Raw genomic sequence first — 25652 nt, 5'->3', positions numbered from 1 at the left:
ACATATTAATGCTCGTGACGTGACCGTACCTACAAATATAGTAGTGAAAAGTGGGGCGTAGGAACAAATCATCAAGTTCAAGTTGTTTTACCTAGCCGCAGACATAAACGTCAAAACAATGTCTCATTGTCTTCTATTAACCACGTCGTCGGTATTTTAGCTTTAGTCTATTATAGCGAAAAAAAAAAAAAAAAAAAAAAATTGTTACAATAAGTCCATAATAAAGGCTATGTCTGTCTGTCTGTCTATTATAGCGAAATCAAATGTGGGTTCCGCAGAACTTAGGGGTTCCGCAAAATTATTGTCTGTCGAACATACCTAATAGCCAACTTTAAAGCAAATATTACTATTGATAAAACAGTGATACTTACAATTTCATTCATTACAGTCAAAAAAAGAATAGCTTTTCATTTTAAAATGTGTCCATTTTTAAATTAGTGTAAGTACTTATTTTGATTTGTAATCATTTGATATGGTGTACTATAAAATAATGTTTGGTGTGCTCAGTTTGGCAACCACTGATCTATTAGTCGGTTAGTTGATTATTAGGTATGTTGTGTTGGTGTACACGCAGCTTATCACGCCTCTCGGCTCATTCCATAGCAAACCGTGAGGCCGGCAAGTCGTTCTATGAGTGTATTTTTATTGTCTTAAAAATACCGATATGAAATACAATAACCTCGGCGATACCGGCCTTAAGGTATCCCATGTCAGTTTGGGGGGGGCTGCCTTCAGTAATATATACGGGTAAGCGGTTTTAAAACATTTCGTGACGCATGCATGAACCATTATTATTTATTATCTAGACCTATCTAAACACTGTATTTTACAACATACCTACCTACTGCGCATGGTAACCATATTGTTTCCCGCCTATTTCAGAACATTCAATGAGCAGAGGAGTTTGGATCTAATTAACGAGACTCTGAAGCGTGGTGTTAACTATTTAGAAACCGGTCCGTGGTATGGCCAGGGAAGTTCCGAGCGGACTATCGGCAAGGTTAAAAATAAATTATTTGAATTAACGCCATTTGCGCCTGAACTGAATTATAATGACCTAAGTATGTGGAAGTTGTGTTTGCTTCACACATTTAATAATGATGGAATTTTCATATGTTCCTCAAAAACAATATAGATGGCGCTGTAAAGATTTTCCTTCGTTTAACCCTCTAATTTCATGGATAACAGACATACCTATAATGCATCTTTCATATTTGTTATAGGGTATGAAATGATGACCCTTTTTATTACACCCAAGCACAATTACTTACATCTTCCACTCGTTATTATTGGGCATTTTTTTTTTTCGTTGTACCTATGGTTAATGACATGTCCGCTACTATAAAAACGGTGATAGAAAAATAACTTTTATAGTTAGAGCATAGGCAGTCTTAAAACAGGCTAGCTGAATATTTAACTTATTTTAAAACGAATAAAATCTATTTAAATTCATTATAAATAAAAAGATATTGTGAAATAAAAAAAACGGAAAGGAATTTTTTCGGTAGACGCCAACTATTTTTTGAAAAATAAACGTCTATATCTTCGCGATCTTTCGATTGTGTTATTGCTAGACTTATTTTATGTAATGGTCTAAGTCTCAAATTACATATTAAACCGTAATTCTACATAAAATAAAGCTACAAATACTTTAAAAGTGAGTTTATATTATTCCGCTACAATGGATTTCCCCTATACGTTACCAAAATTAATTCCGTTACAAATCCCAAATTCGAAAGATAACTACCAAACTCTGTCCTTTATTTGAATATAGCAACATTTTTTGAGCGGTTGCAACCGAAAAGGTATGAAAAACCGGTCAGTTCGCGTCGGAATTTGTAACGGAACGTTTGTGTTCGACGTGTCTCATCCCTGTGTTCCCCAACAACCTCAGGTTAGTACTCCAAATACGTAATACTTTAATTGAATCATGTATACACATTTAACATTACTAAAACTGAAATTTAATCTAAATTTAGAATTATGTAAAGTATTCTTTACACAATTTGTGGTAATTGAGAAATATGTATTTTTGTAGGCAGAGAAAATTTCGTTACCGTTCCTTTCTGTTACTCTATGGATAGTAACGTATATAGGGAAAGCAAAAAGTAACGGAATGGAAATATAAAGCCACGACCACAATCACATAATAAACTTTTCAGTAAAAAAACATGGTTTGATTAAATTCTACAGTTTGATATGGTTTTTTTAGATCATGGCGCCTCTAACACCAGCCCAGAAACAAAAAAATTACAGGGAACGAATTAAACAAGATCCAGAAAAATATGCGATGGTAAAAAAGAAAGATTTAGATAGAATTCGGAAAAATATAGCTAAAAAGAAAATTGGCGAGATGAACGAAGAAGAAAAAAAAGAACAAAGACAAATTTGGAGAGACAAAAGAAGGGAACAAAAAATAAAAAATCTTGAAAAAAAAATACACGATGATGAAAAACAAAAACTTGAAGAGAAAAAAAAGAATCATAATGATGAGAAACAGATATGCCGAAAACAAAGAAAAGATAGAGCACATTCGCTCTTAGTTAAAAAATATAATCGTGCTTTAACAAAAATAAAAAAACTTAAAAACATAATTGATTATAGAAGAAAACTATACAAAAACTTGGAAACTACTACTGCACAAAAACTTAAGGAACTGGAAGATACTATTAACAAGAAACAAGCCCGGGAGGAGGTCCTAGAAATTTCGCTTCGCAATGTCTACAGACAGTGTTCCTCTTCAACAGAAAAAGACGTTTTGAAGAATATTGTCAATCAGGAACCTATTAAACAAAACAAATCTGTAGGTTACGTAGCGAAATTGCTAGGTTTGCGTGGAAGAATTCGACACAAGAAAGCAAAACTACCAAAATATTCAGTATTTGAGAAGGAAGTACGAGCCTTTTATCTCCGTGATGACGTCAGCCGATGTACTTCGGGTAAAAAAGAATGTATAACTAACAAGAAAAATAAGCAACAAAGAAGATATTTACTGGATGTTTTGTCTAATTTATACGAAAAGTATAAAAAGGAAGGGGGAAAATGCAGCTTTTCCACATTTTTTAAGTACAAACCATTTTTTGTATTGTCACCAGGTCTTACCAACAGAGAGACATGTCTGTGTATTAAGCACAGTAACATGGATTTATTATTTATGGCCCTTAAACAAAGTGGATTGTTATCGAACCAAAATATTTTTGCACTGCTGACCAGCCTAGTTTGTGACACAAAAAAACGAGAATGCATGTACGGAGAGTGTGAAACATGTAAAAATCAGAAATGTAATTACAATGTTTCTGAAAGTCCAACGGAATTAGTAACATGGCTGCAATGGGAGCGAGTCAATCACGAGTATACAAAAGTGGAAAACGGAACACCAAAACTTTTGATAACAAAAAAAACCGAAAAGCAAACGAAAACAGGAAGCGAGGAAGAACTTAAAAAGAAGTTTGAAGAAAATTTTGTATTATACAAGAAGCATTGCTATAACGTTTTCCACCAACAGCAAAAATACCAAGAAATTATTAAAAATTTAGGACCAAATGAAGCTCTTATATTGTGTGACTTTTCAGAGAATTTTTCATGCAAATTGCATGAAGAAATCCAAGCAATGCATTTTGGTGCTAGTAAGAACCAAATCACGCTTCACTGTGGAATGGTATATTGGGCTAATGAGGCTCAGTCATTTTGCACGATTTTGGACAATAATTCGCATGACCCGCCTGCTATTTGGGCACATCTTTTACCTGTACTGAAGATGATTAAAGCTAAAACACCTACTATCGATACCATCCACTTTTACTCCGACGGGCCTTCATCTCAGTACAGACAAAAAAAGAATTTTTACCTTCTTTGCCTGTTCGGATTAAAGCTAAAGCTTAACTTTTTAACATGGTCATTTTTTGAGAGTGGGCATGGAAAAGGTGTTGCGGACGGAATTGGTGGTTCCGTAAAACGGTCACTTGATCGCCAAGTTTTGTATGGCAACGATATAACCAGCGGATTAAATGCCTATGATGTACTCACGAGGTGCATGAAGTCTGTTAAGTGCATTTATGTGACGGAAAGAGACATCAGCAATATACAGAAACTTGTCCCGACTTTAAAAGCAGTACCGTGCACGTTACAAATACATCAAGTTCTTTACCAACCTGCTGCTACAAATTCTAACACTGAGATGTTTTATCGAAACCTCAGCTGCTTTTGCACCAAGCAACGTGTATGCCTTTGTTATTTACCCAAAAAACACATATTTCCCACAATTTCTCAGAGCACAATTCCTCCAAAACAGGAAATACAATCACCAAAATCTGAAACCGATAATACAGAATGCCCTGGCTTGCCTACTACCTCATCCAACAATTTTACTCATGCAGTTCAAATTCATCAACCAATTCAGAAACACAAAATTAAAGTCATGACTCCAAAAAAAAACGATTCCATTTTAAACTCGAAAATGACGGATGCCAATTCTCATCCTCAACACCTTGAACAGAAAAATCTGGACGTAAAAGCTGAAGGGTCACAACATAAAAAACGACGACTTTCTGAAGAAAAACTAATTAAGCCTAAATCTTTGCGCACAGTAATTACACGATCATTTCAGTGTAATAAGTGTCACACTGTGATGCATTTTACTTCGAACAGCGTAACGACATGCATGTCGTGCAAATTGAAATATTGCTTTAAATGTAGTAGTGGGCAAACCTATATTGATTATATCTGCGAAATGTGTCTAGAAAATGGTCCTTCGGACGATGAATCACATTCTTCAATTATCATGCTTGACTGAGATTAATTATTTTCTTTAAGAGTATCATAAGTTCCTACGTATTATAAGTTAAAAAAGCTGTGATTGTTTTTTATAAGTAAATGCCAAATCTAAAACTTTGTAAAAGTTTTTAATTAAGATTCAGTTGTTTAATATTACTAAGATTTATAAAGATTGACAACAATGTAACTGTAGTGAAACAATAGTGATAATTCAAATAGTACAAAATATAATTACGTATAATATATTATATATAAATAAAGTAATATACATATATATAAATATAAATACATTTGTCTAACTATAATATAAGGTTAATAGATATAAAAAATATAATATTACAAATAAAATATAGAATATTATAGGTTCTGAAATTAGATCTCAACGGCTGATGATGAACATCATCAACCGTACGACGCCCACTGCTGGGTATAGGCCTCCCCCAAGGATCTCCACGACGATCGGTCCTGCGCTGCCCGCATCCATCACATCTGTGATGTTAGAACTGAGTAATTGGTGGAAATTAGATATTATAAAGAGACTGAATAGAACAAGACTTATGATGAAAAATTCAAAGACTTTTGCTATTACATAAGTTAACGATGTAAGAATTCAATAAAAAAATAATTCATGTAAAACTTTTTTTATTTCTAACCGAAATGAATATTATTTCAAAAATGTTAATATTGCTACTCTTATGTATATTGCCTTAGAATTCCGTTACCGTTCTTTCCGTTACAGACGCTAAAAAAAATACACTTATGTTATTATTTTCTAAAATATTAATAATGTAATCCTTTTATAGACTTTGGGAAATTGTTAAATATTATTTTTCAAACTACAGAATGAAAAATAATTAAATTCTATCTCTTATTTATAAAACAGCAACGAAAAATTTGTAACGTTTTTGGTCAGCTGGTAACGGAATTATAATTAAAAGATTGTAATTTGAAATTGGGCTCATATTTTACTAAAATGATGATGACCATTAAAAAAACACTGTAAATGCAGTGAAATATAACTTTTTCTATAGTTTTTTCCTATTTATTTCAATAATTATCACCCAAATTGTGTGGTAACGGAAAGAAAATAATATCTTAACTTGGTCACATAAAACGGGCTATTTTATTGAAATTAGTGTATGCTTTGCCAGATTTTTCCTATATATAGATACTTGAAGTCCTAAATATTGTCTAGAATGCATAAAATCAAAAATATAGCAATCTTTATAAAAATCATCTTATTAAAACCATGGTACACATTTGAAAAAAAATGCCCTATTACGATCAAAATAAAGAGAAGCAATATACGTCACAACATAATTCTACACATAATGTGATCCGAACGTCAAGCAAAAAATATTTTTATATATTCATCTGCCATTATATTGTATTTTTGAATAATTATCTACACGAATAATGAGAAAATAGTTAATTATCACAACAAAACTCGACAGCGCCATCTATATTATTTTTGGGGAACGTAGCCTGGAAAGTCCCTCATTGGTAGTAGATAATTTTCCTCTTTTTTTTTCTAGGCACTAAAGGGAGTTCCGCGAGAGACTTACTTCATCGGCAGTAAGGTCGGACGGTATGAGAAGACTGCTGATAAAATGTTCGACTTCTCCGCGGAGAAGACTGCGGCTGGAGTGGATAATACGCTTAATCTCCTCGGGTTGGAGTACGTCGACTTAATTCAGGTCAGCCCAATAAAAGTCAAGATGCAAGTGCAAGGCTGAGAGCAATCTAATCCAATTCTAGCTGTCACACACGATGCCCGTCTAGATGGTCATTATGGCCAAAGGGGATACACGCCTTATCCATTAGGACTACGGTTGAAAATCATTTAATTTATATAAAATATCTTTAGAGTTTCAACTAATGAAATGATTAGGGTCAGAAAAAAACGGATAAAGTGTAATATTGTACTTAGAAATCAACAGAAAATAACGCATTTATTTATTTTCCTATAGCTTGGATTTCCTTTTTTTTTAATTTATTGCGGCTTTGGTTACAAGACCATTGGCCGTAAATAATTGGATTTCCTTTAATTTGTATAAGTTTAATTTCGTATCGTCCTTACTTTACAAAACATATTATTATACTAAAAATAAATACTCTGACTTCAAAATGTGACTAATAATTAATATTTTTTTAATTCCAATGGGACCTAGGTGTTTATTTGCCTCAGTCAGCATTTACTACTTGGCTACATCTTTTTTGCTACATGGTGTCATGAATTCCTTATTCTATGGTCATGATCACGCATAATATGTTAAAAGAAGTTTCATTATCTGCAAGTAGATATCTCAATATCTAACATAAATATTAACTAGGTTACAGTTAAAATTTGCGAAACAATGGAATTTATAAGTATGGACTATTAATTTACCTGCACTTTTATCGTCCAAGCAAATTTAAAAGTATTTTAATGATTTAAAATATTTCTCAAGTATTCTAGAATTAATATAAATTATTTATAATTGAAAATGTTATACAACTAATAAATTAATTTTAAAAGTAAGTAAACAGAAAAGGCGGGAACGGAAGTCGTATACTTATTATTCCTTATTCTATGACGGAAGTGAGAATTACGCGGTGAATGAAACAAATGAAGAACGGGGTTTAACTTGTTGTTGCTCGACTTTTCTAGATGTTGGTTGTGGAAAAAAATAGGATGGAAATAATAAATAGTCGATAAAGTCTCTCAATTACAATATATTCTTGAAAATGGTCTACTTATCAGTAATTTAGATAAACCCTAATGATTTCTACACAACAGGTTCATGATGTAACATTCGCACCGGACACATCTGTGATCCTGAAGGAAACGTTACCAGTTCTCGAGCAGGCAGTGAGAGATGGCAAGGCTCGTTTCATAGGCATTGCTGACTATGACATCGAGTTAATGGCAGAAATCGTCGAGGAATCAGATGTGAAGATTTCCACCATACTATCTTATGCGAAGTCTACGCTCTTCGATAACAGGCTACAGAACCACATCAGCTACTTCAAGGTAAGTTTGGATACCTATACCTAATGTCCTACCTCAAACATCTGTGGTCATGAGTTTAATCTGTGCAGTCAGCGGAACAAAAAATATTGATTTCACTTGTTTATTTTGGGTTTTTTGAAGGTTTTGGCCTACATGCTCTTAAGCCATACTAATACAATACAGGTATCACACTAAGAGGCCCACAATAAAGTGCAATAAAAAATGTATTATTAAAATAATGCTTAATTGATAAAAAAGTGGATTAAAAATATGCACGGTATGCAAAAATTTGCATTCAAAGTTCCGCAATGTCAGTAACTATTGAACCCCCGAAGGGGTAGATAGAGGAGTTATAGTCATCTACTAGGTATTATAGCAATCATGATTGAGTTGGTAGAATTCGGAATGGCACTCGCCGGCCACTGACGCGGCACGGTCTTTTCGCTGCAGAGCGCTGTTTGGCTCGTGCGCTGCTGTTTTTTTTTTTTCATTAAGTATGGTACATACTTAAGTACTTAACCGATTTGGTAACAACGTTTATGTAACCCAAAATAAATCCCAAATACATAACTTAAGTACCTTAAATAAACAATAACTTTAGGTAAGTTCAAAGTTCAAAGTGCTTTATTTGTAAGAATATAGGATTAAGTAAGTATAATATCGGTTTTCGTGAATGTTGTAAGCTCGGAATCTAGACCATTTTGTTTTTATGTGTCTGGACATCATCCGAGCTTTACGAGGATAAAATTAAATTGTTAAATTGTTAATTGTTGTTGTTGTTGTCAGTTTATAAAATTATGGATTTTTATATTAAACATTTTAATAAATAAGTCAGTTAACGTGACACCAAGTCTGTTGTGGATTTCAAAATACTTACGTAGATGTTGTTTTAAATTGACGGCAATTTTTAACAGAGCAAAGGCGTGGGAGTTATCAATGCGGCGGCCACCGGTATGGGGTTGTTGTCCAACAAGGGCCCACAACCCTGGCATCCTGCAAGCGACGATATAAAGGCTATATGCAAACGTGCCTCCGAATATTGTAAGGTAATTACTTAAATTCCAATTTATTTTTGAAGCCTCACAAATCTCCATACCTGGCACCAAATAAGTCTCCAAGTTTAGAAGGGTCTATCTTTATACGGAGCGGTGTGTATTTGTTATTTTGAAGTGACTTGTGGTTTTGCCCTTTTTTCGTATAAACTAAGTATAAAGTTTCCGTAGCTAGTATCATCAATAAAAGTATTTTTAAATATTATTCATTGTTATTAGCAGTTTATTCTGAGAGCCAGCGGTCCTTAGTTATTTTATAAAAGCTGAAAGTTTCACTGCACGTTGTCTCCAAATCGGTTAGTGGGTAGTTTCGCTTTTAAAATAACCAAGGTCTGGGGACCGCTGGGTGTTAGACAAAAACAGCTGATCTACTATTTAAATTAACATAAACCTAAACAGGAGCGGAATGTTGAGCTGGCTCGGATAGCAACGTGGTTCTCCTTGAACCAGCCTGGCATAGACACCAATGTCTGTGGTTTCTACAACGTTGACCAACTCGTCGACACCCTAGAAGTCGCGGACAACGGTCTTACTGACCACGAGAAAAAGGTTTTGGAAGAAGTACAAGTTAGGCAAGTATCATAATGAATAATTCATTATAGTTTGCAGTTTGGACACGAAGTCCGGAGATAAATGTGATGAACAAGTGATCTCCCACACAACAGTCCATCACGTTGGATTGGTCACATCATGAAATGGTCATATTTCATGACATAGAATATCATTCGTTGGCCACACGTTTAACGATATGAGCAACTAAATGGTTGATAACTTCTTGATATGGCCGAACGTTGGCAGTCATATCGTAAAATTAGTAACATTATCCACCGGTAGTGGCGCTAGTGTCGATTATACTTAAACTTGATTGATCAATGACTCGTGACCATAAAAAAAATTGAAAAAATGTCTTACATAAGTGGGTACTTTTATATCTTTCGTCGACGACGACGGGTTGATCTGGTGGCGTTTAGTAATTACAGACATGATTTGATGATTTTGTGATGAATCGGACAAAATTTTAAATGCTTTGTGAAGCTATACGTATAAAATATACCTATCAGTTACAATTCATTTCCAGATTCTTCGATAAAGTGACGTTGCATTGGGACGACGTGGAACTACCCGCATATAAAGAAGAGTTGGACAAGTTGCAGAGGGGTCATTAACTGATGAATTACTAGGCTGTAAGGATTCGGGAGATTCAGGGTCTTGAGGTCCATTTCCCTCAAGCAAGCACATCAAAGAAATGATGAAAAAATACGATATTTGGAAATAATACTATCCCTTTAAGTACCAATCCAGGATGCTAGTGACATCATAACGAAAAATTGGGAGGGATGATTCAGACCATGATTCTGAGTTGGTATCAAGTGGAATTTTCCGTCGTGAAAATCATGATTTATGTTGTTTTTTTAAATTATTTTCAATTCTATGCTTTTGCCATGGAAATTCCCACTTCATATTAACTCAGAATAATGAGCTGAATCATACCCCTCAGTGTTCGTTACGAGGTCACTTACACGCCGTACAAGTACGTACTAATACGGAGGGGGATGATTCAGACCATGATTCTGTGATATTTCCTGTCGGAAAGTTCATGAAAATGTTTGTTTTTTAATTATTTTCAGTTCCATACTTTTGCGACTGAAAATTCCACTTGATAAAACTCAGAATAATGGTTTCAATAATCCCTCAAATTTTTCGTTACGATGTTACTAACACCCTGTATCTAATTAAATTATCGTGCTTATATTTTCTGTTGGTTACCTACTCGCCATAATTATGTTCAAAAACACATTACATTACATACCTGGCCAATAAGACGTATGTAGATCATATTTTCAGTTTTTACTCGCGCATATACTCGACGGGGTGCCTCATAGGCTCCGGAGGAGCGCGAAAACTGTGCATGTCATGGCCCCGGGAGTATACAACAAACTGCCTGACCATATCATACAAGCAAAGAATTGTACTATATTTAAACATAAACTTAAAAAATGGCTTATTGAGCAGGCATTCTATAGTTTTGACGACCTGTAATTGATAATATATTTTAATGTAATTGAATTCCGTAGTAATATTTAATTGAATTGAATTTTGTAATATCTGTGACGTGTAATTATTATTATCAATAAATGACTATGACTATGCGTACCTGAATATTTATTTATTGACGCGTCTGAGACTGTTTAGAAGTGTATGTATGATCTCTCCGACAGATTTCAGCCATGGCGACCACTTCGACTCCTAGTCAAACAGAAGCGGTCAGGTACGCAGGATATATTAAGGTGCGCAGACGTTCGCGCAAAACGCAGGCGCACACACTGTTAGAAGTACCTCGTAATAGAAATGTGTAGTGAATCATTCACAAATTGAAATAATAGTCATAATAAATTGGTATTCATTTATTAAGATGTTACATTCTAACACCAGAGGGCCACATCGTAGCAATTCATCTAACAAAGCAATATTGCAGTTTGACATCTGCGCATATACAATTAAGTGCGCAATGCAAACAAATGTCAAATAGCAATATTGCTATCTTATGAAATGCTTCGATGTGGCCATTTTAACACCTCAGCATCTCAGTTCTTAGCAGTGATTCCCGATGCGCCTATAAATAAATATTCTGGTAAGTATAGTATACAGTTTGTTGTCGGAGGATTTTTAAATTAACTTTTTAGGAGCTCTGTGGCGCAGCGGTTAACGCGCTAGGTCTGCGATTGTTGAAGTTAAGCAACTTTCGCAAAGGCCGGTCATAGGATGGGTGACCACAAAAAAAAAGTTTTCATCTCGAGCTCCTCCGTGCTTCGGAAGGCACGTTAAGCCGTTGGTCCCGGCTGCATTAGCAGTCGTTAATAACCATCAATCCGCACTGGGCCCGATCTCCCTATCCATCCATAGGGAAGGCCCGTGCCCCAGCAGTGGGGACGTTAATGGGCTGATGATGATTACTTTTATCAAAAGGTGTCTAGTTAGTAACACGTGTAGTAGTAAGGTAAGGAATAAAATAATAAGGCGTGTTATATTTATTTATTTTTTAAACAGGTAGTACAAGTGCATGTGTGCATCGTATTAACAACCAATTTATTGATAGGCACTTACATTTGAGACTAATACAGAAAACGGCACGCTATTATGCCTATACACATTATATTCCTGTCTTTTCTTACTACATAGCATCACACCTGTACCCCCGAAGGGGTAGGCAGAGGCGTATAGTATATACACGCACTCCTCGCCAACTGTGTTTAAGTTCTATGTAATAGAGCCTATAGCCATAAACCGGGCTTAAATCCCGGAAACCACATGATATCAATTTATCTATGATCCAAATATGAATTCAAACTCATAAAGTGGAATTCAGTGGTTCAGTTATAGCACGAGCCGGGATTCGAACCCGGGACACTACGATGTAAATCACGCGTTCTCTGAACAGGACTATCACGGATTTCTCTTTTCTTAGCTAATTGGAATAGTATAACTTCCCTGTTAAACATATCATCGTTATAACATACTCGTATCGAGAGATTTTAGGATTAACAGTTAGTGCGAAAAGCTAAAAGTATAATATAATTATCTGTTCAGTGCAGTGTAGCAGTGTACTATACAGGGTGTTAATGACATCGTAACGAATACTGAGAGGATGATTCAGCTCATGACTCTGAGTTAATATCGAGTGGAATTTTCCGCCGCATAAGTATGGAATTGAAAATAATTTAAAAAATATATGCTTTTTAAAATTCCATTTGACATTAACTCAGAATCATGGTCTGAATCATTCTCCTCAGTTTTCCTTACGATGCCACTAACACCCTGTATAATAAGACACACGTAAAATGGTGAGTATTTTGTTTTAAACTGGGTACCTTTATATCGCACACATGGTCATGTACCTATTTAGTTGATATTACAATACTTTTTTAACCTTTGTTAATATCTTAAAAATAATAATGGAAAGCAATAAGTGCTCACCCACATAGGAGCAGCTTGGTGGAGTATGCTCTTATTTTAATAATTATTATTTTATTACTGGCGCAATAATTAAGTGCTTTATATGATCGTGATAAGGGGTAAAATTGCAGTGGAGGGAAAACTTTACTACGTAAGAAGGTATATTAATATTTTTATTTATTATATTTTTTTTATTGGTGATAGTGATTATTATAGTTTATTACATATTTTTACTTAGCGCTGCCCTTGATATAATTATATTCATTATTTATCGAATTATTTTTTTATTGCGATATTTAATAATTAACTATGTCTTTTTTAAAATGTATGTAAAATAAAATTCATACTTATTTGGAAATAATGCAATAAATAAATAAATTATATTTATTTTACAAATTAGGTACAAAATTCAAACACTTTTTGTTTTTTGTCAATATTAACAAGTTTATAATAATAATGGACCTTGAATACTAGCATTAGGTATTTCTTTTGTTTCTATTTTTGATCAATATAGATTTATATGGACAGTAGGCAGAATCCCCAAGCATTCAGGTCCAGAAAAATATAGGTAGGTACGTACGTACGTAACGCGTTTAAATGATATTTTATATAAAAAAATCTTTGGTTACTCTACTACTAGTTTTACATAATGTTCGATGGTTGTATTCAATGCTTAAATATAAATAATAAAGGTATCTTAAAACATAATTGTTCCTAATTTTCCTAAAGTGTTACTCTGGTATTTGAAATTATTGCCCCGGGCACGAGATTGCATAAAACGACCTTTATAACAGAGCAGGGTTAAAAAGGCCACATCAAAACAACTCATCTAAAACAGAAATATTGCTATTTGACAGTGACAGTTGTTTGCATTGCGCACTATTTACTTTTTAGATAAATTACTTAGATGTGGCCATTTTAGCCTCCCAGGGCTAACAATAGTCGAAGCTAATGAGGATTAAACATATTCTACGTTACATAGAATGTAATCCCTAACGGGAGAGCGGATAGACCCGTATACGGGCCATCAATTTGACAACTTAAAGATATTTATGATTCGTTCCGTCATTGGATGAAACTGCGGTACTGCATCTAATCTGAATCCGTGGAAATAGGTGTGTTCCCATGTAGCTTATTAAATTATATGACACTAAATTCCATAATTCGATTTCTCTAAGTAACTGTATTTTCACGGACAACACATGCATAATATGGGGCGTAGGTACTTTATGTAAATTCTCAACGTAGGTATAAAAGATTTTGATCTCGGCGTACTATTCTTGGACTGCAGCACAGTACATTATTCTTTAAATAGTACATGTTTATTATTTATGTTATGACCCTCAGCATAGTACTGATGTAACGATCTATTGCTATTGACATTTTAATTTCTTTATCTGAGATAGGTATTGTAGTTATTCAAAAGTCGTGGGCGTCGAAAACCTATTATAACAAAAGACTCTACGTTACATCACCAAGTTTCCTTTAAGTAATTTAAACTACTTATAATATTATTGCGGCGGTGCAGTTTTATTTTAACGCACTAATTCTTTATCGATATCGGCATAATAAATATTAATGGTAGCTAACCCAGTAGTGATTTCTTTGACATATCAAACGATTTTAGGACGATAACATGTACAATATTAAGTCGCAATCGTTCTTAAATATCATGGCACCGTAACATTGCATTCATCTTGACACATTGCTTCATATCACCTATATGTTCCATATACATTCCTTCAATTACTTACTAACTTGCTACGGAAATAGATCTACTTATACTAGCAAACACCGATTTTGTAATAAACATTGCTTGTTATATACGTTGATTAGTTCGTTGTATTCGGTAGGTAAATATATTTAATTATTCGAACTACCTATTAAAAAAGGAACAACAAAACTTTGGTATAATGATTATCTAAAAGAATTGAGCAAAATTATAATTGACATAATAATCATAAATAAAAACCAAGGCTTTTCACGAGTGTACGCAAAATTATGGCTAGAATACGATAGAAGTTAGACGTTGTGGATTTTTAATCTCTTCCAGGCAACTGCCCAGTTACGCAAGGTGGTCCGAGCACTGTTTAAAGACAATGCATCGGAGGTAACCAGTCCAAAGTGACTCTACTACATTAATCCATTAATCCGACGTACAACTTATATTTGCTATACACTCATTATTACATTTCCTTTTGTTTTGACTAGATGTTTAAAAAATGTCTTTTTTAGAACTTAATTTACGTCCTATCACGTGTAAATAAACGTTTTTATTATAATCGTAGACAATTTAACGAATTCAATACCAAACAGCACACGTCGTCTTCGATTTAAAAATGAACTTACGAGTATTCTTATAATAATTGAATACGAGATAAGCACTAGACAGTCTACTTTTAAGTGCAAATTCTCAGCTGATCCGCCTACTTTTTTGCCTACGCTAATTACAATCACAGACGAAATTTGTTTAAGTTTCAGTCTAAAATCCGAAAACCCCATCATGTAGCTGTAATCTGCAAAATCAATTCCACTCTCGTAATTCTATTAGGTACCTATATAATATATTAAAATTATTGCTTACATTTCATTGGGTATTATGTTAATTATTAAATAACAATTTTTTCACTACGTTTTCCTGTGATCGAGTGATCGTTTCACTTATATTTATAGGTAAGAGGTATGAGAATTATTTATTACAATATAAACCTTGGCTAGCGACTACCGAGTAGCGGACTGAGTAGTATCACACAACGTGTGACTTGTGAAATTCGGGGTCCAAACTTATATTGTCGATTATTTTTGTCAAATATTGTGTAGGCTAAATGTATATTATGTAGATTTAATCTAGGCCATAACATGTTTAAGCACTCCGACACGACACTGGCACAGCGACGGTGATCATAATTAATTGAAGGACTCATCGAGGGAGGAATGATTGTAATTTGCTTATATCAAACTAACTATATTGAAGCTGTTGTGAAGCTGAATAGAGAGCGACTACTAAATATAAAATAGTGTAACATTTTAACCCTCAAGAGATTAAATATTCAACGATTTTTCTAATTCTGATATTTTCTAGAAATCTACTAATTAATAACATATAGCAACAGAATTTCTTTGCATTGTGGACAGGTAAATAAGTTGAGTTTTTTTTACTTTCAGTTTAGTGGGCCTAGCATGAAACACGCATAGTCAGTCTGGGTAAAAATGTAGGGTTCCATTTATTTTAGCCAGTGGAGGGGCTGTTTGAATTCCCATACATATTATATTACTCGAATTCGGTATGATGGTGATACGCAAGTTTTTCATACTAGACTCTTGAATATTCCAGTACTGAGATTTACCGAGTAAACACTATTTAAGATCAGTTAGGGGGTCATATTTCGACCGGTTGCGTATTATAAAAGTCTTGCTGCCATTATTGGGGCTAACATGTGCCATGCCCATTTTCGTAAGTTCTTTCAATAAATTGACAAAGCTATCGTACTTTAACATGTTATTGAGTTTCTCTATGTCTATTTTCAATGTTGGAACTTTGTTTTTAGTTGTTCTTGTGTGCCATACTAGTATTTTGGAACAGTTATTTGCTAAAGGTTCAATGTCTTCAAGTTTTACACCTGTACTTACTAGGAACTTGTCTTCTTCCTGACCTACAGTGTAAGGCATGATGGCATTCGGACTCAAAAACTCGATGTTAATGGCAAATCCTGCCATATCTACAGGAAATGTTCTCAGCCCAGGCCACGAGTCGAAGAATCCAACTACCTGTGAAGTAATTTTGTACTAACTTTATATTTTACCATTCGAGTAAATGTAATACCTAGAAGTAATAAGTAACTGAGTATAACCATTATTTTCTTACCTTTCCGTTTTTGACCACTGGTGCTGATACACCGTATTCACCAATAAGGCCCACTGGGAACATTGACACTTTTTTCGTTTGCCTGATTTCATTAAACAATTCAAGGTCCACCGTGTTATCGTCATCTCCAAAGTAAAGTATGCCTTCTTTTACATTCTCATGCAGCCAAGTGAGAGCAGCTCTCCGGTTTGCCACACCACGAGGAAAGTTGTGGGTTTTATATAGATAAGGCTTTGGACTGGATATGTAAGTAAATGGTAGACCTGTCTTCCTGTAACAAGCAAGAACTATTTATATAACATTGTGACAAAAACTACATAATAACATAAAAGTAAGTATAGCCTTAAACATACCTTAAAATACTTAACACTTGGTCAGAACACACTGGTTGGTCATCAGCGACAATCCAGTGAATACTGGGCACGTGCATCAGTGTATGTGCCAGCCTTGTTAGCTCTGGAGTCTGCTCTGGACGTGGATATGTCGGTGTCACATAGTATATCATCTTCAAGTCAGTCTTATTGCTAATATATGGTCGATCATCATTGAGGTTAACATCACAAACTTTATTTTTCACTTGCAGCTTAATAGCTCTTTGGAACACAGCTTCAAGGCTAAAAGTTAAGTTGGTATATAAGTTGTTTGTTACTAAAATATATGGATGTAGTCCGAATTAAATAATTTGAATTTGAATTAAAATACAAAATTAATTCTAAATTTAAACTGGGTATGACAAGTATGCAATCTTATTAGGATTATGATATTATAGCAATTTATGATATCAATTATATGATACCTATTAAAAGGAATATTACTAAAGAACGTCACTCATGCAATAAACAGAGTAATTTCAGTTCAATATTGTCTTTGTTAGAGTTCAATTCAATGTAATTTATGTTTGTATTCTTTCTCACGATTTACATTATGGTGATATTTATTTATTAAAATTAATTGTTATAAAAGAGAAAAGTAACTTATTTATTTTTAGGTATTTGTCTTTTATTTACATTGATGAGTGTATCAACATGTATGTGTAAAGAGACAAGTCACAGTTTCCCGGTAATAATTTCTATACTGTTGAATACATCTTAATAAAATGTTTTGAACAAAAATTCTGTGATTGTATTGAATAGATTGTCACTTACCCCAACTCCACATCACTCCAAAATATTATAAACAGGGCAGCATTTATTAAAAGAGACATGATAAATATGCTCTTGATATCTTTTACAAATCTCATTACATCCGTATTGTAAATTAATTAGGCAAATCATATATATAATGTAAATTACTAGTAACGAAAATCAACTTCAAATCAAGTCCATTATTTTTATTAGTTCTGACTTTGATTTTTTTATTTTTTCATGTTAACTGCAGTAATATAATCACGTAAAAAATCATTACATTTAAATTAAGTTAGAAATGTAACAAATACTGAAGGTACCTACATCAATAGGCCAAAAAATTCAGTCATACATGCCACTGTCTTGCATACAGCAAATTGAACGAGTTTAAAAAAAATGAATTATGTTCTAGTCTATATTCATTTTACTGCTTCTTTCAAATTTTAAACCAAAATTAGTATTACATACGAAAGTCGTAATGTATAAATTAATTCTTTAAAGAAAACTCTTGTAACAGCTTCAAAAATAAAAAAATATTACGAAAATATTGAGACAAAGAAAAGCACTGATGAATATTTCTTTAAACGCATCTGTCAATTTCGTACTTTTTTATTTTTATATTTTTGGACTTTGATGCTTAATATTTAAGCTAAAGTATTTTATTTTTTTCATAAGAAACGATTTCATAGAGTTATCGAGTGCTTCATGAGCATTCATGAGTGCTTCTTTTTAGATGTGTAGATAGATGATGTTCAGAGTTCAGCAGACCTATTGAAATCGAGTTAAAACATTTTTTTCCATTTTGCTATTTTGCGCTAAAAACGCTCTTGAATTTTAATATGTTCTCTTTATCTCAAACATTTTCGTATGTACTTTTTCTGAGAACATTAAAAAACAAATATTTCGGTAATTTGGGTACAGATTCTGCACCTATATGTATCATTCTACTCTGTCTACGGTGCACCCACCAACCGCGTGAAGTAGTTCCGAAATAATTGATTTATTTTATCTGTTTGGTTGGCTATCCTGAGCTCGTTGACAACAACTTCAGTATGGTGGTGCGATAGTGATTGCGCGTAGTGTTATTGTTTTGTGGGAAAAAATTGTGAATCTTAACTAAATTCGATATTATTTCTTTAAAATTTCCTTATAGTTTTCTTCTTTGTTCAAGAATTATCATTTTCTTTGTTGAATATGTCATTCACAAGCGTGGTAAGTGATAATTTATGCTACATCAACATCAGCGCAGGGCGGTGCGATTTTGGTGGAACTAACAATATTTTTTCCATTATCAGCTATTTTATCACTAAAAACGATCGCCCTTCGTTATTAAATGTAATAGAAATAATATTTTACCCCGTGTTCAGTGCTATTTTGTCCTAAGAACCAGTTTTTCGACGGTTTCGGATATGCATCCTCCATATTTTACTGCTACGTGCATGGTACTATACTATGTACATACATATATAAATCTAGGTAAAGACGCTTTTTAGCCGAAGTGTGTATTATTTCGGGTCGATTTTTACTTTTTAGCTTTGAAATTACTTACTAGATATGATTTAGCTCAGTATTGGATATCGCCAATGTGTGCCAACAACCTGTAGTATGTATAATGGTTGGAGGTGATAGGAGGTATAGGATAGGTAGGTAGGTACCTACCGAGTACCGAAGTGCCTGAACATTTTGCGAAAATACTTAAGTCAGTGTGATTTACTGAAATATTTTATAAAGTCGAAAGTCATATTTCAGTGTGTAGACATATAATGTTACATATAACATTCTGAGTTAACATTATGGATTACTTAAGGCTGCATTCTTTTGTTTGCATCAAACTGATGCACTAGGTGATGGTTTACTTCAGACAAACAAGTTGTATCTAGTAATTGAAACAAAAAGAATTGCAAGTATTTCCATTTTTGTTCATGTCAGAAATCTATCGAAGGCATTGTATGTGTATTTTGGTTTACAGTTGATTATATATAAAAATATATACATAAATAAAAGAACTTTTAGTGAATATAATATTAATGTCTTGAATTATCTGTCTTTTTAACCTATTAATGGGTTAATAGGTTAAAATGACAGATAATCTATGTATATTGCCTCACTCAATCAGAACATGTACCGGGTTTCAACTTGATACACCTTTAAGTTATCCTGTAAATATGGTACCCATAAGCTACCATCACACATGTATTTTATTACGCCTATCTCCCATTGGGGTAGGCAAATATAGTAGAATTCCACTTAATATGATCCTGACAAACCACTCTCACATCTTCCAGTCAGTCGCATCAAAATCTACATATTCATTCAAGCTGGTTTAGTACTCTTGATCTGTATTATTTATTTTATTTTTTAAGAGAAATCTTTACTGTAAAAGTAGTAAGAATGAATTTCTTGTCATTTTTTTTTATTACACTTAATCTTTAACTATCACTTACTGTATATCAATATAGTATTTGAAGGTATTTTTATTAAATAGCACATTATAGTAGATAAATGCGCAGATACCATCATTTTGATAACTGGGGGCTTAAAAAGCCACATTGAATATGCACAATTGTCAAATTGCATTATTGCTTTTTAGAATAATTGTTTCAATGTGGTCTTTTTATATAAAAAATATATAAGCAGATATAGCATTTTTTAAAGTTGAAGACTACAAGGAAATAGTTACTGTCAGTTTATCAGACAATTACACATACATTAAGATCACACTTATCAGATAATTATCCACTACTAGTATTTTCTTATAGTCTTCTTAATTAAAAATAAATGTTTTCATGGGCCTTTAATTATAAAATTCAAAGTTACAAACATACATCAACCCACACCTATTTCCCACCGGGGTAAGCAGAGACTGTAGAATTCCATTTGCTTCGATCCTGACACAGAGGTCTCTTGCTCTCCACATTTATAAATCGTTTCATACACACGCACGCCGGTTCAAATTAGATCTTTCTGAACCTTTTCTAAGGACTTCTCCAATTTGGTCAATGTATGTCCTAGGTCTTCCTCTACCAGTCGTACCACCGTTCTTCGCTTTATATACTGTTTTGCAATCCTATAATCCTCAAAAATTATAGTTACTAATACTAACATACTCAAAGTCATCATACGGACTAATTAATACTTTATTAAAGATTTTTTCCTATCTGCACTTACATAAATAATCAATGTTTTTTGCATAATGGTAACATTGCTAAAAAGAACTTAAGCTCAATATGCACTGTACCAAGTTAGGTAATTATTTTATAATTGTTTTGACAGAGAAAAAGGAATATAATTATTGTCTTTTTTATTATTATGTTCTGTTCAAGTTTGATTACGCAATATTCAATATAGTACATATATTTTTACAATATTACAAATTCAATATTACTGTCTTCATAATTCACTTCACCGGCTTCATTATAACTTAATGCTAAGTTTGTTGATTACATTTTAGATATCAAATACATAAGAACTTAAATTTTATTATTTTTATTTTATTATTATTTGGTTTGAAAAGTAATAATAAATATGTTATTATTTGGTATTACGTAATCTTGTAAGGAAATTTCCCTTAGCCAGGCAATTTCTACTCTACCAGTTAGTAAAAAGCTCCTATTCTACCAGTTAGTAACCTTTTTAGTAAAAAGCTCTACTCTACCAGTTGGCTGAGGGAAAATTCCTTACAAGATTACGTAATACCAAATAACCAAATACCAAATAAATTTTACATATATATTACATACATACACTCATGACTATACCCATAAATACATAATCTATATATGGATATTGATTATGGATTATGTTGTTCGACTTGTCATCGACAGGAAAGAACGGAGGTATATCCCAATTGGGGTAGTCAGATCGGAGAAGTACATCCATTACAAGATGCACACATACAGTTAAACTTACATACAGCCTTGGACTGTGTGGAGTACAACACATGTTGATACCAAGTATTGTCACTCCTCTGTCGAGGCTTATGTATAAATAATGATGAAAAAATAATGATTAGAGCAATTTAGCAAAGTTTAAAGCTGTAATCAATTCATCTACAACAATTATATTAAGAACACATAATAACGGGTTCTTACCGCGTTTAAATGGGGATATGAGACTTCCGATATTTCGACACTGTTGCAAGTGCCTTGATCACGGGATGACTGATATTATGTGCTTTAATTATGATAATAACCGCGTAAACTTAAAACAATTATATTAAGAAATGTAATAAAGCTTTAGCTTCCAATCTATACTTCCATATTAACATTTACATTAAAAATATGAATGTAACTGTCTGTCTGTCACGCTTATAACGCTGAGCCGATGGAGCTTAAATTTAAATTAAATGACATGGGTAGTATTTTTATTTTAGGGGGATGGTAAAAAAATACGTGACATGCGCTACCTATATATTCATTTCACGTATTTTTTTTACGAACCCGGAGTTAACTCGGGCGAAGACGCGGACGGAACGCTAGTTAAGTTTTAATCATAAGTGGAATAGAGACGACACGGATTCTCTATCGCGTCTCTAGCAATCAGGGCCATTGACGTTCTTACGGTTCAAAGTACATCTTGAACTTAGTTTAATACCACTGTTGCTTCAACCATCTCCACATGAATTTGTTATATGATGGCGAGCGTTTTCGTTGCCAGAATCCTCGGTCAGGCAACATTATCACTTACTGCAATATTTGTTTTAAATGTAACTTTGTGTGCCTCTTACCTTACTATGCTTAAATTGCAATAGTTTAAGTCCCAGGGAAACAGTTTTTTTATTCGGGAAGCAATTTCAATGGTCATTATATTACAATCATTATCGTATATATCTTGTCAAAACTATATTTCGCAAAAAAGTGGTAGACGCTTCGTCGCTTACGTCACATTAATTTGGTACAGTCTGTGAGAAATTTCCAGTAAACGTTAACATCCTCTTTTTTTGAGTAAAATTATTAAGTATATTATGTAATAAAATATTGACCGCAGTAATTTATTGAAGTAAGTACCTACACTTACTTCACTCCCTGTTTAAATTGATAGTTGAGCTTGAAATGGGCCGATCGATAACGACGCCATTTGATTCGCGACTGACGTAGAAATGCACTTAATTTCGGTGGAGTTACTTTCACACGTACATACATAATATGTAATCATCATCATCACCAATTTAAGAGCCACGCTCTTGTCGGTGTAGCATTCTCGATGCTACTTTTTAGGGAAAAATAGGGCAGTGGTTTCGCTCTTGCCTTCCGCCCCGCAGTACTAAGTCTGACGCAAGTGGGATGGCGTCCAGAGTAGACTAAAAAAAATAAAATTCAAAATTATTTATTACAAAGCCGTAATAGGACTCCAGTCCTCCGCCTCCGAATAGTACTGACAGTTACTGCGGCCCTCTGTCAGGCTCCAGGTTACAGTCCCTACGACTCGCCTCTTCCGTCTTGCATTGTTGTACCGATGGCTCCCAACTCCGCGTATGAAACCGTCTTCACTCAAGTTCTACGTTATACCCCGTAAGTCTGGGTCCCTATCCGAACTCAGCCACCATCTCACTCTGGCCTACTGAAGTAAGAGGCGCCCACTCCCGCGGCAAAGACGCGCCGAACAGGAATTGAATTGAGAGGGGCAGAGAAGGTGACTCTTTCACTCCTGGGGCCGGGTTAATGGTCTTGTATGAAACTTTTTTTTTTGACCTGACTTATTGTAGATTTGCCGCAGATGGCATTAACTACTTGGCCGGACAAATGGGTAGCGCTGAAGGCTCTCACCCGGTACAACGTTTAAGACAACAGGCCTGAGGGTGCCCAGTTGGGCGCGAACCTCGGCTCAGGGCGTCGTCTGAGAGGAAAAATATTTGAAAGAATTAATTGACCCTAGTACCTAGTACTAAACCAAAACCAAAGGCATCATAATATGTAATATGTACCTGTAATCCCTAATAGGGTGGGTAGAGCCACAAGTAATCAGAAAAAACTTTCAGGCCCAACGAAGGTAAAACAGGAGAAATATCGTGGCTGTCTTTGCTAACTGACGTATCCGTATTTTTTTGCTAAAGTGATTTGTGTCTTAAGGTGTAAATCAGTTTCTACAAAAAATGCAGATACGTCAGTTTGCGATACCAGGGACGATATATCGAGTAAAAGCGAATAATAAACATAATTAAGATCGATACAAAAATAATAATAATTGGCCCAAAGTAAACGTCTCGAAATAAGTAGGTATAATAGGGTGCTAGAGAAATTGTAACAAATACTGTGGGCATGATTCAGACCATCATTCTGAGTTAATATCAAGTGGAATTTTCCGTCGATTTTTTTAAAATTATTTTCAGTTCCAAACTTTTGCGATGGGAAATTCCACTTGATATCAATTCAGAATCATGGTTTGAATCATCCCGCAAAGTTTTCATTACGATGTCACTAACATCCTGTATATAATTTACGTACTTCCCATCATTCAGACGTCGTTGCAATTTTTACTTGTCTGGGTTATTTTAAAAAAATATAAGCAAGTGACCATGTGGTCAAGGGTGGATCACGATTACCTAGCAAATGCCTATTCACTCTACCCTTGAAGGCTCTCACAGGCAGTTCCAATCCTTCGCTGTTCGCATTAAAAAGGAAGATGCGAAACGTTTGGTGTGGATTTATGGTGTAACCACAAGATTAGGATGAAATGCCTGCCAACGTCTAGTTGTCAGTAGATGGAATGGAGTGGGCGGAATTAACTCGTGAAGTTCCTGCGCACACTCGCCGAAGTCTATCTTTTAAACGACCGACACACAAGCTACCTATCGTCTGTGATCTAGTCATAGGATCTAGGGATATACTTAATTTGTGCTAGCACACGCAAGTTGTTTTTGTATAAAAATGTTTTACATGTATTACAAATATGTGTTTAATCACTGTCACTACTCTTTCTGTTTGTATATGAAAAAGGCTCTTATTTGTATATCCCGAAGGGGTGGGCACAGATAAACAATAGGTATATGTATACACTCCCTCCTCTTGAGTCCCATGTAGTACATATACATACATACATAAACTCACGCCCGCAATCCCTAATGGGGTGGGCAGAGCTCCCATGTAGTAGGGGCACAAATCCTAAAAACTACGTAATATCAATAATCTTATGAACTAAACGCTAATTCTATCTCATATAACTTTTATTTCTTTCAAGTCTGATTAATCAGATAAATCTCTATCGATTTTTGCCCTCACAACACAACCCAGACATAAAGTTGTCTGTGTTAACCTCTGATTTGTCGCGACCTAGATATCTATATTAAGAGTGCATGTTGCTGTTCAACACCCTTAATAAAGGGGGGGGGGGGGTTATGGACCATACTCCACACTGTTACTGTGGAGTGGCGCAGGTGTTTGAGCTCTTTTTCTCTCTTTGAGAACTCATAGTAGGTACGCATAAAGTGCGTAAATATCACGTCTCACTGATGGGTATAAGCCTCCCCTGAATAACCATAGTCTAGCTTTTCGTTTGGAATAATTAAGAATTAACGGAGAAGCATCTCTATTAGGTACAGGCTGAGATTTCTCATTTCTCGTTTGTAGGTCAAATTGCCCACTGCTTGAACTTGGTCGTAATCTCCAAGTAATAGGATGGTCGGAGCTACAAGCAATCAGATGGCGACATGCAGACATTTTTGATAAGAAGTCCTAAGGTGTAACGTAGCCTTATAGTGATACCACGCAAACGCCTTCTTGAAAAATCACAATCAGATACACATGCTAGTTTCAATACAAATGAAATTATATGAAAGAATCAGAAGATTGAAAAAAATGAGAATGTGACTTTACAAAAAAGTGCCTATGTGGTTTTCGCTATATGGCGACGACATGAACCGTACGGTAACAGGTTATCAGCCCATCTCTCATGTA

The 25652-nt window shown here is 34.3% G+C and overlaps 4 protein-coding genes across 5 annotated transcripts in view; 3 read left to right on the top strand and 1 right to left on the bottom strand.

Moving 5' to 3' along the window:
- The first annotated feature begins 582 nt into the window (after positions 1 to 582).
- On the top strand, positions 583 to 10967 carry LOC126380788 (uncharacterized). Its single transcript, XM_050030391.1, has 7 exons — positions 583 to 747; positions 883 to 1000; positions 6309 to 6470; positions 7553 to 7786; positions 8680 to 8811; positions 9217 to 9389; positions 9896 to 10967. The coding sequence occupies exons 1-7, from the start codon at positions 665 to 667 to the stop codon at positions 9981 to 9983; spliced, it is 990 nt and encodes a 329-aa protein (XP_049886348.1). The 5' UTR covers positions 583 to 664; the 3' UTR covers positions 9984 to 10967.
- LOC126380771 (uncharacterized) lies at positions 1007 to 5087 on the top strand. The gene is made up of 2 exons (XM_050030370.1): positions 1007 to 1894; positions 2213 to 5087. The coding sequence occupies exons 1-2, from the start codon at positions 1808 to 1810 to the stop codon at positions 4790 to 4792; spliced, it is 2667 nt and encodes an 888-aa protein (XP_049886327.1). The 5' UTR covers positions 1007 to 1807; the 3' UTR covers positions 4793 to 5087.
- Positions 10968 to 11831: 864 nt separating the features above from the next.
- On the bottom strand, positions 11832 to 18298 carry LOC126380787 (galactosylgalactosylxylosylprotein 3-beta-glucuronosyltransferase S-like). Its single transcript, XM_050030390.1, has 4 exons — positions 17782 to 18298; positions 16990 to 17250; positions 16637 to 16907; positions 11832 to 16539 (listed from the first exon to the last, which is right to left on the bottom strand). Exons 1-4 carry the CDS (start codon positions 17874 to 17876, stop codon positions 16129 to 16131), a joined length of 1038 nt encoding a protein of 345 aa, XP_049886347.1. The 5' UTR covers positions 17877 to 18298; the 3' UTR covers positions 11832 to 16128.
- A 526-nt stretch (positions 18299 to 18824) lies between these two features.
- The window catches only part of LOC126380762 (uncharacterized), a 31372-nt gene continuing 24544 nt past the window's right edge, over positions 18825 to 25652 (top strand). For both annotated transcript variants that reach the window (XM_050030354.1, XM_050030353.1), the window contains exon 1: positions 18825 to 18972. The gene's annotated coding sequence lies outside the window, so the exon portion shown is untranslated. The remainder of the gene's footprint in view (positions 18973 to 25652) is intronic.

The sequence above is a fragment of the Pectinophora gossypiella genome, chromosome Z (genome assembly GCF_024362695.1).
Source record: "Pectinophora gossypiella chromosome Z, ilPecGoss1.1, whole genome shotgun sequence".
Lineage (NCBI taxonomy): Eukaryota > Metazoa > Arthropoda > Insecta > Lepidoptera > Gelechiidae > Pectinophora > Pectinophora gossypiella.
This window is presented reverse-complemented; position numbering and strand designations above follow the sequence as displayed.